Genomic DNA, 11,042 nt, shown 5'->3' with positions numbered 1-11,042 from the left:
ACTGGGAATTTGAGTCTTAGAATGGGGAAGAGGTTTGTCCAAATGTGAGTTTAGTGCCAGAGTGAGACTCTGACCTGCCTCCCAGTTCAGAGCTCATTTTCAGGAGGGTGCCAAAAGTTCCCGCTGTCACAGCTCTCCTTTACGTAGAGATCTTGTCTCCAAGATGTCCCTGTCACAATGCGCATCTGTTACTTAAATCACACATTCAGCACTCAGCAACCTAGTTTCCCAGAGGAGCTGGGTTTTAGCATAGAAAGCAGATAGCAAGTTACATTTTATTTTATTTATTGTAAAAAACAAAATTGTAGGGGCGCCTGGGTGGCTCAGTCGGTTGAGCGTCCGACTTCGATCGTCGATGATCTCTCTGTCTGTGAGTTCGAGCCCCGCGTCGGGCTCTGTGCTGACAGCTTAGAGCCTGGAACCTGTTTCGGATTCTGTGTCTCCCTCTCTCACGGTCATGAGTTCGAGCCCCGCATCAGGCTCTGTGCTGACAGCTCAGAGCTTGGAGCCTGCTTCGGATTCTGTGTCTCCCTCTCTCTCTGCCCCTCCCCCGCTCATGCTCTGTCTCTGCCTCTCTCTCTCTCTCTCTCTCAATAATAAATAAACCCTAAAAAAACAAAAAAAACAGAATTGTAATGACACAAGTGAACATATTAAAATAATGTATTTCTGCCATCCTAATCCTGTTTCGTGTGCGCAGATGTCTTACGTTGCTCTAACATACATACTTTGCACGCGCGTTTATGCACACAGCTATAATCATTTCATAAGGATTTTTATAATTTTGTTTCACTTAATATTGTACATTTTCCCCATTTTCTTTTAAAAAAATTTTTTTTAACGTTTATTTATTTTTGAGACAGAGAGAGACAGAGCATGAACAGGGGAGGGTCAGAGAGAGGGAGACACAGAATCTGAAACAGGCTCCAGGCTCTGAGCTGTCAGCATAGAGCCCGATGCGGGGCTCGAACTCACGGACCGCGAGATCATGACCTGAGCCGAAGTCAGCCGCTTAACCGACTGAGCCACCCAGGCGCCCCCATTTTCCCCATTTTCCACATCGCTTTCTCCTGCCTTCTGCAGAGTATTTCATCATGTAAATAAACCATATTTACATAAGTACATCTTCATTGTTCTTCTAAAATATTCCAAACATACAGGAAAGCACAGGAACGATACGCGACACAGGTTCAACAAATACTGATACTTCACAAAGGTTTTTGAGACCTTTTCCAAGAAAATAAACCATTACAGGTACAGCTGGAGCTGTCTTCTGTACAATGGACTCTAATCTCCCAGGACAAGCGACATAACTTGCAAGGCTCAGTGCAAAGTGAAAATGCAGAGACGGGTGTTCAAAAATCATTATGAATTTCAAGACAGTGACAGCAGAGCGTTCAAGGAAGCATGGGGCGTTTCTAAGTGTGCGGCCCAGGGTGACTGTGCAGGACGCACACCCACGAAGCTGGCCCTCAGGCCCCCTCTCCTGTCACATTCCTGAAAGTGATCTGTGTCTTTGCTGTCCCATGTTTACGCTTTTCCTTCATACACATGCATTGCCCAACATTATGGAGTACTAGTTTACATATTTTAAAATATTACGTAAGTGGCATAACAACGTGTATCCTTAGACTGCTTGCTTGTCTCGCCTATTGTTTTTGTGATTAATCCATGCAGATTCATGAAGATGTTATTGATTTTCACTATCGTCTAATATTCCATTATGAGATCTCACCACAGTTCATTTTTTTTAGAACCCTTCTCTTTTTACCATAATTACTAACGCTGCAGTGAACAGCCTTGGACACAGTTCTCTGTGCACATGTGAGCTTCTGTCTGCTCTCTGTGAGGAGGTGTGGAATCGAACTGCTCTGTCTTACTACATGGTGGGGTTGTTTCCGATTTTTTCCCGGGCATCAATGTGCTCCCCTTACGTGTCTCCGCTTGGAGATGCCCCACAGACATCCAACCCCCCTTGGGAGACTTCCCCCTAGTTGTGTTTCCTCTAAGACCCATCACTCACTGAATCCAGAAACTGGATGTCCTGTAATCCTCCCCCCACCCCGGCCCCCATTTCCTACCTATGACCAAAGCCTACTGATTCCCAGTCCAAACTATGGCTTCCACTCATCCACTCCTTCATATCCTTCTTGCTACCTTCATTGTCTTGGCTTAGGATCCTACCTCTCCCCTGGGAACTTCTCCCAGCCCCTCCAGCCTCCAGCCTCCCAACTTGTTGCAGAACCTATGACTCTAGTGAACTGCATTTTGACTAGTCTCTCTCGCATGCATGTGGTGGAGATCAAAGCTGTGAGTTATACAAGAGCAAAGACCATATCATGGGTCCCCTTTGGGGGCCTGTGGCACAGTGCCTGACACCCGGCAGGTTCTGAAAATATTTGTTGAATCAAAGTGTATGTAAACATCATGCTGTAGTTTCCCCATCTTTTGAATCAGACCCCTAGGATAAATTCCCAGAGGGAACGTTATGGATGACTTAGGATAATGACTTCGTAAGTAAACTTGATCCACAGAAAATTCTAGGTCAGGTAGGGTAGATAGGATGATCCTCGCCAAGGAGTCATTTTCCCAAGGTCCCAAAGCCAGAAAGTGACAGAGTGTCAAGAAGAGGTCTTCAAGTCTTGCCATCGGCTTGTCTTATTTGATAGGGATACTAAATTTAGATGGTGCCCTTTAATGTCAGGTGACTGTCTCTTTAAATGTTGCTGTTCTGGTATACATGTAACAACCTGGTAGAATTCACATCTCTGTAAGAGCAAAACAGAACAAAATAACCGTCACACCTATGAGCCTTTGTTTCAGTATCTATCAAATGGGCAGACGATCTCTTTGCTCTGTGGACAGATAAGGAAGAAGCACCTTTCTATCCCCTACCCCGATCCATCCTTCCCATGCTTAGTGCACAGTTATTTATGAAACCGAGGAGGGTGAATGAAAAACAGCTCTCTGCAAAAGTGACTTAATGCCCCTCACCTGCTGATCTGGAAGCCCTTTAATCATTAGCATATGAAAGAGAAATCTGCTAAGTGTATTCCCAAAAGGTACTGGTGATTTCATAGGCTAACCCTCCAGGAAGAAAAGGGCATTGACTAACACTAGAAATGCCTTGCTTATGATGGATTATCAAGCGCCCAAGATCCCCACCCCCCAACTCTGAGACCCTAGAATGACACCATCTAGTGTATCTTTCCAAAGGCTCAAGCCCTGCACACGCAGCCCCGCACACGCCTGGCTTGCGGTCCTGGCTCTGCCCCTGGAGGGCTGTGTGGCTTTGGCCACATTCTCCTAACCTGTACGATGAAGGGGTAGATAACGCCTTCTCCCCTGCACCCCTGCAGCTCTCAGGTTCTGTGTTCAGCGAAAGGTGGAGATGGCTGTCAGAATTGACAACACAAAGCAGGTGTTTTTTAGTTCCTCTTGGCTCGAATTTCTGCCTCCTGGACAGAAACTGGGAAATACGTGTGTTTCTGACTCCCTGGCATGGGTCACAGAATCCGAGTTGTGGGTGGCCGGCAGGAAACCCAAGTGATTCTAAAGACCCAGGTCCTAGCGCTCTCCCTCCCTCAAAGAAAATTCACCATGCCCTGATCCGTGAATAGAATACAGCCAGGTCGTCAGCCACCGTGTTCTCTGATTTATCCATGGCACCTAGCGCAGTGGCTGGCACGTAGTAGGTGCTCATTAAATATTGGCTGAACGATGGGTAGTTTCTTGTAGGAAGCGTCATCTAGGGGAGCCTCTTAAATGCAGATTCCTGGGCCCACTGCAGAGCTACCCGATTGTAATCTCTGGTAGCAGAGCCCAGGTGACCGTCGTGCCCTCCAGAGTTTGAGAGCCACAGTTATAAGCGTCTGAATAAAGTATGCTCCTAGGATCAGAAGGGAGAAAATGCTGTTGTTTTTAATGTTGAGCATTTGTCAGTGGTGACTATAATCAAGTGAAAAAGTTCATATTGCTGTCGCCATTTCCGTGGAACCTGGAGGAGTCTGGGCTTTGCCGGGTGTATGTGCAAAGCAAACTTTCACTAATCTCAGGAGAGGCGAGGCCAATAAAAAGGCAGAGCAGATAGGAGCGAGCCACATGAAGTCCAAGTTTGGCATTATTATTGCCCTTCACTTGGAAGTCATAAAACAAGAAATGTGCCACCGTTCGGGCTTCTTGGGAGTGGTTAGCTGGTGTGAGGTTTTTCTTAATTCCTTTCAAGGGTCTGTGGCTTGGACCAGACACAGACCTGGGTTCGAATCTTGGCTGCGTCTCTAACTGCTTGGTCTTGGGCTAATCACTTTAACCCCTCTTAAGCTTTAGTTTCCTCAGTCATTACGTGGATATAATAATGCTGACTACTCAGGGTTGTTGAAAACAACCTGAGATGATACACATTCAGGTATCTGGCCCGTGTGTGGTATGGAAAAGCGAAGTTTTAGCCAGTAACCTATAAACAGCTATCATATTGGAGCTGCAGCGTTCAGGAAAGGGTCGTTTAGTTTAGCTCCTTTGTTTTATCCTTGTGCAGGGGCCATGCTAATCTTCTCTGTGTCGTTCCAATTTTAGTATACGTCCTGCCTTGTTTTAAAGGCAGGGAAACAGCCTGACGGAGGGCAAGCAAATTGCACAAGATCACCTAGCACCTTAGGTTTCTTGAGGGCTTCTGTTCTCAACGAAGATCTTTGAGTCTTTCCATGGACCAGAGAGGGTGAGGAGGCTGAGCTCTGTAGGTGGCTTGTGATGGAGGCATTTTGAAATGTGCTTTTGAAAAGAAAGCTACATATCTCAGGTGGGGAGTCTTGTCACCTGAGTTGTTTGCCAGCCAGAAGCCTGTTCTGAGGACATAGTGATTGGTGAGAAAGTCCTTGAAGCTGCTCAGTTTGTGGCTCTTCTGTCGACACCAGAGTTTAAGGACACCAGAGTTTCGAGCACTGTTGAGGCCTTCCCTGGGAGGCCCTGTCTGGTACTGTGGTTGTGCAAGGCCAAAGCCTGGAGATGGCTGGCCTTGGGGACTCCCCAAGTCTGGCCTCTCGGCTGCAAGGGGCTCAACGCCAGTCACAGGCCATGCTGGATCTGGTAGGGACATCTCTGGAAACTTGTCCTGCAGGGTTCTGACTGGGGTCTGTGGGCAGCGGCAGCAAAGTCCTTGGTGCTAATGACGATGACCTTGGTGACGGTGATGACGATGAGGGAGGACGAGCCCAGCTATCTGCCAGGTGCAGGGCCCAGCAATTTCTTTTACGTGCACTGATTTGTGCAACCCTCACAAGAACCCTATGGGGAGGAAACTGTGGCTCAGAGAGGTTGAGTAAATGACCAAGGGCACACAGCTAGCGAGCACCAGGATTCAAATCCGGTTCTACAGGAGTCCAAGGCAGCCAGCAGCCTGTGAGTGCTGGAAGAAAGGAAAGTAACACCGGCCCGTTCCTTCAAGGGACGTGTATTTTCTCCCCATTTTTACAGATGAGGAAACAGAGGACCAGAGTTTAGTGTTTTTCCCCGTGAGGTCAGGCACTGTGCCAAGCACTTTACATATTTTACCTCTTCACTCATCATAACATCCCTATGAAGTAAGTAATTCTATGATTTCCACTGGTGTAGATGAGGAACCCAAGGCCTGACACTAGATGATTGGCAGGGGTTCAGAACCAGACAGTCTGACTGCGGTGGGGGGGGGGGGGGTTGCCCATGCTCTTGATCTCCTGAGTTGCCCAATACTGAGACAAGATGTAGCAGGACTGGACCAGGACCCGGGACTCCTGAATCCCAGGCTAGTGCTCCAAGGCTAGATGGAGGCTCTCTGTTGGGACTCTTTATTCCTTAAAAGCGCGCTGGCCTAAAGCCCAAAGAGTGAAATCACGCCCTGTGGTTCTGGGAACCTGACTGGAGAAGAAGGAAGCTCTTGCTCTGGTGTTCAAGTCTGAGCAGGTGTACTGAGAACTCTCCCTGTTTCCTCCTCTGGCTGGGAGGGAGCCCACGCAGGGTGGGCAGGGTGGGCAGGGTGGGGCAGCCCTCCTGAGTGCCAGTGGGGGAGGAGAGCAGGAGGCAGGCGTGCCCAATGAAACAGGCCTAAATCTTCCCTCCTTAGGCCTTTATCCAGGTGGTGCCCTCATGTGCTGCCTGGCAAACAGCAGGGCATGATGATGAGAGTCCAAGGTTACAGTCAGGAGGCCTGAGTTCTGGTTCTGGCACCATCGGCTCTGGGCAGTTTCCTTATCTATTCAACGGGTGGTGGGGGTGTGGGGGGAATCAAAATCCTCTGGGTTTTATAGTTAACACATTATTTATTAAGCACCTACTATGTGCCAGGCACTGGAGATATAGCAAATGGGAAAGCAGATTTAGTCCCTGCCTTCATGGGTCTTAGGGTCTAGTAAGGAGAGACGTGAAGACCAAATCTTCACTGAAACAAATGTAAGATGGCAGCTATGGCCAGTGTTTTATTTTTATTTTTTTAAGTTTATTTATTTATTTTGAGAGAGAGAGAGAGAGAGAGAGAAAGGCACGGTGTGTGTGTGTGTGGGGGGGGGGGGGAATCCCAAGCAGGCTCCATGCTGTCAGGACAGAGCTCCATGTGGGGCTGGAACTCAAGAACTGTGGGATCATGACCTGAGCTGAATCAAGAATTGGATGCTTAACCAACTGAGTCACCCAGATGCCCCTAAAGGAAAGGCCTGTAGAGCTAAGGGGGCCCATGGCGGTGGGGTGCCCGGTGCCTGCGCAGCAAGGGGTTGACAGTCTGAAGGGCAGTGGGGACCCACTGAAGTGGGGACCCACCCTCTGAAGATGTGGTTACTAGGTAGATGGCTGCTGGTCAGTGGAAAGCACTGTGTGTGGATGCGGGTATTGAGAGGGTTCATCAAAGGAACTGGGAGGCCAGGGGGGCGGGGGAAGCGGGCATGTGAACCATGCATGGTAAGAGAAGTCATGGAAGTTTATTCAGGGGTAGGGGAGTGAAGGGAGACCGGAGGGAGATGGTCAAACTTAACAGAATACGAGTTAATGCATTTTTCAAGGAAAAGAAAAAAAAAAAGGGCCACCTCCTTTGAGGAGCCTTCCCTGATTTCTCCACCTTTGACCTATGGTTTTCCTCCCTCTCTGGTCTTGCAGCTCAAGCAGAAAACCTCAAACCTCTGGGGCAGTCGGACCTGAGCTTATGTACTGTGTCTTCCTGCTATTGAAATGCACAGTGACTTCAAACCAAGTCCTCTGCCTTCTCGGGCCTCAGTTTCCCCAGCTGTGCAGAAGCAGGTTGTCTCAAAGGACCCGCCCAGCGCTAACGCAACGTGATTCGCTCTGGCAGGAGCGGGGGGCTGCCCGCATTGCTGCGCAGGCACCGGGCCGCTGGCTGGGGCATCGTCACCCGGCTGCGGGCGCTTTCCTCCGGGCCGGGGGCTGCGAGCGAGGACCCCGGCGCCAGACGTGGCGCAGGGAAGTGGGGGCGCGACCCCCGGCTCGCGCGGGCACCGCGCGGCCCCGCCCCCGCAGCCAGCGGCCCTGCGGCAGCCGGGCCCTGAGCTCCGCCCTCCGCCTCCCGCCGGCCTCGCTCCCTCCTCCCGCCTCCCTCGCTTGCTCGCTCGCTCCCTCCCCCCGGCCGGCTCGGCGCTGACTCCGCCGCACGCTGCAGCCGCGGCTGGAAGATGGCGGGGAACGACTGCGGCGCGCTGCTGGACGAAGAGCTCTCCTCCTTCTTCCTCAACTATCTCGCCGACACGCAGGTACGGCCAGCAGGGGCCGCGGGCCGGGGGCCAGGGGTGCTGAGCTGCGGGGGCTGCCGTCGCAGCGGCGGAGGCCGGGAGGCGACGGTGGGTGCATCGGGGGGATCGGGGGTTCCCGGCTGCGGAACCCCCCTTTCCTTGCACCCTGAGAGGATCTCTGTTTCGGAGGTAGGGAGCTGGGGGCTCCCCCCGCGCAAGCCGGAGCGTGGGGGGAGCTACGGCCGCTGGGGAGGGTCTGGCCTCGGGTGCTTGGAGTCTGCCCCCCCCCCCCGCCGGCAGAAGTGGGGGTTACCGCGTTTCCTTGGGGAGGTGGAGCCGCGCCAAGGTGTGGGGGACCCTCAGGCTGGCCCTGGGTGCTGGAGGCGCGCCCTCAGACTGCCGGCACTTGCTGCCGTACTTTCACGTGGACTTGTGGCCCCGGCTCAGGCGCCTGCCCCGGTCCCCCGAGTGCCCTGGTCCTCCGGTCTCGGGTGCCCGGAGTGCTGCTGCTGGCCCCCCGCGGCTCCCCATCGGCGCCTGCAGCGCAGAGTTTCCTGCCGGTTGCCGGCTAAGGGCTTAGGGGGTCTGCGGGGCACGTGGACATGCGGCCGGAGATAGCACCTTCCTGGTTTCGCTACCGGCCGATCCCCCGGGGGGAAAAGCACGGCAGGATGGGGGTGGAAAGGCTGTCTGGGGGCGCCTGGGTCCCCCCTGCGGCGCGCGGCCCCGGTGCGCGCCCGGCGATGCTGGGGGAAGGGAAGGCGAGGCGGCGTCCCGGGCTCCGGCTGCGCCTGGGAGCCCCACCGGCGACACGCGCGTGACAGGAGAGGGTGCTCTGGTGTGCCGGGGCGGGGGGAGGCGAGAGAGCTGGTGACTTGGAGACGGGGAGCGGGAGGGGGGGGGGCTGCTGCTGGGACGAGCCGCCACCGAAAATGCCTTCACTAGGCGTACGCGCCCCCCCACCCCTTCCTTGGTTTTCCCCACCCCATGCCTGTTGCAAGCATAAAGTTTGGCCCCATAGTTATGGCTTTTTCTCCCGGCGCCCGGCTGCGGGTAGCGGGGAGGCTGGGGATGCGGCGGAGGCGAGAATGAGACCCCGGATGCGGGCGCACGGCTGGGCGCGGAGAGGGGGCCGCCGGGCGGAACCGGGCGCGGCTCGCGAGGGCTGGTTTGGTACCTGGAGTCGGAGCGCCGGTGCCGGCTCGTTTTGCATAACACTGGAAGGGAGGGGGAAGGCGGAGGGGGGGCGGGCGGTGGGAGGAGAGAGAGGGAAACTTTGCTTCTTGTTATAATCTGCCTGTCTTTGGGCGGCAGCAGCTGTCATGGGACCGGGTGGGCGGGGAGAGGCTTGCAAGCTGACTCCTAGCCGTGAGACTCGACTTGGAGGGGACGCGCAGCAGCCGAGACGTTCAGCTCCGGGCGGCGACTCCCGGCTGGCGGCTGGGACGGCGCGGCGTGGCGGGGTGTCGCGGAGAGGAAGCCCGCCGCGCGCGGTAGAAGGCCGACCCTCGCCCGCTGCAGACATCCATGCGTCAGGGAGCCGCGGGGCCTCGTGGTCGGTGGCGGGCGTGCTGGGGTGGTTTCGGGGCTGGGGCCGAGGGGGCGGTGGCGTGTGATCGCGCATTCTTAGGGCCGGGGGTGGGGTGGGTAGTGTGTGTGATGAGCGGTCTGCGCGCGCGGGTGTGTGTGTTTGTGTGCACACGCCGCGCGCGCCGGGCGCGTACCTTTACCTCTGACGAAACTGCAGTGGAGCTCCCGCGGCGGTCACCGGGCGCCGTCGCCCGCCCCGCGCCCACGTCTACTCGGAAGGCAGATCCCGGCCCCAGCACCACCGCCGCCCCGTTACCGCCGCCCCCCTCCCCAGCCCCAGCCGACAGCCTGGGCCTAGGAGGACTGGGTGCGGGCGGGACAGAGCTGCCCCCGGGAAAGTTCTGTCCTCATCCCTTGCACTTGTCTGGGGATGCCTCCAAACCTCGCGACTGAGACTCGGGTGAAGGAAGCCTGAAATAGCCGGAGACTCGTTCGGGGACCCAGAGCAAAAACCGTCCGTTCTGGACCCTGGTTTTAACTCCATCTTCAGTGTTCTTTGGCTCACCAGTAATTTGCCCTTTAGTCTCGCAGTGGGCCTACCCTGCAGGGATATTTCACCCAAGGAAACTAGAAAATTGGGTAATCGGCTATCAGCAGAAGCAGTGCAGTGAAAGTTAATCTGGGACGTTTGCTTTTTTTATTTAACCACGTGACAGGCAGAGGCTCCTCTGGTGATCTTTGCCGGCCCAACTTGGGAAATGTAATTGATAGGGGAGCCTTGCAGCCACCCCTAGAAGGTTCATAGAGCCCAGCCGGAAGAGGACCTGGGCGGGCCATCGCGTGCCTCCTCATTTTACAGTTGGGGTTAGAGGCTGCGAGGGGTGAGCGGCTTGTACAGGACCACGCAGCCAGCGGGTGACAGAGCCACCCAGGGCTCCTGACTCCAGGTCCTGTGTGTTACCTCGAAATAGCACTGGACTTGGAGTCAGAAGGCCTGAGTGGAGTCGCCTTCCCCACTCTCTGGCTGGGTGACCCCAGAGCGAGCCATTTGAACTCTCTGAGCCTCCTTTCCTCCATCTGTCAAATGGGGCTGGTGTTGCAGGCAAGAGAAGAGGAGGTCGAGGTGGTGGGGGTGAGCTCTGCTTGCATGTGAGATGTCTGGTTGTTCCTGCAACTCCCTCTCCTCTTCCAGACCCTCCCTGTCCCTCCCTCCATTCCCGACCCCCCCCCCCCAAGGGGTGGGGAAAGCGAATAAAAAGCTAATTTATTGTCTTTATCCAAAAGACTTGTCTTTGGTGGCTAATCCAGAGTTAGAGAGAGGGAGGACTTGTGTTTAGGAGACTTAACTTTTACCCATTCGGGCCAAAGTTCAGAAATTCTGCAGACCGAGGATTGTGAAAGTTTCTTGGAAAGGTTTGGGGCACGTATCCCAGAGGACTTTGGGTTGGCTTCACCTTTGCCCAGCCTGTTCCCCTTGCCTCCAGTGCCCTCACCCACTGTTCCTGCATGGCCCTCTCGAGCAGGCCTTCCTTTCCTGGCTTGCTCTGGTTTGTGTCTCTTTTGGTTTTCTTAGTCTGTGTGATACAACCAAGCATTTTGTGTGTGAGTCCTGTGGCCCAGTAAGATTCTGGAACTAGAGTTGTGCCTTTCATCTCTTTGTGGCCCCGTGGCACCTGCCACCGTGCTGAATTCCTTTGCTTGGCTCTTGGCTAGGCACGTGAACTACAGGGGAAGCTCCTAGGCGGTCCCTGAGACAGCTGGGCAGTCAGTATGGGTAGAAAGGAATGCAGAAAGCTACAGCTATAGGCC

At 54.3% G+C, this 11,042-nt stretch overlaps 1 protein-coding gene and 1 non-coding gene across 3 annotated transcripts in view; one reads left to right on the top strand and one right to left on the bottom strand.

The window, feature by feature from the left end:
• Nucleotides 1–4,488: 4,488 nt before the first annotated feature.
• Nucleotides 4,489–4,598, bottom strand: LOC113595006 (U6 spliceosomal RNA). The gene has a single exon (XR_003415482.1). It is a non-coding gene; the product is annotated as a U6 spliceosomal RNA (small nuclear RNA).
• A 2,942-nt stretch (nt 4,599–7,540) lies between these two features.
• Nucleotides 7,541–11,042, top strand: part of PPARGC1B (PPARG coactivator 1 beta) — a 109,128-nt gene continuing 105,626 nt past the window's right edge. The window contains exon 1 of one of the 2 annotated variants that reach the window (XM_027076992.2): nt 7,541–7,724. In XM_027076992.2, coding sequence (XP_026932793.1) covers nt 7,647–7,724 — 78 coding nt within the window. In that variant the 5' untranslated portion in view covers nt 7,541–7,646. The remainder of the gene's footprint in view (nt 7,725–11,042) is intronic. The other variant, XM_027076996.2, reaches the window with a different exon arrangement.

This window comes from Acinonyx jubatus, chromosome A1 (genome assembly GCF_027475565.1).
Source record: "Acinonyx jubatus isolate Ajub_Pintada_27869175 chromosome A1, VMU_Ajub_asm_v1.0, whole genome shotgun sequence".
NCBI classification, from domain to species: Eukaryota; Metazoa; Chordata; class Mammalia; order Carnivora; family Felidae; genus Acinonyx; species Acinonyx jubatus.
This window is presented reverse-complemented; position numbering and strand designations above follow the sequence as displayed.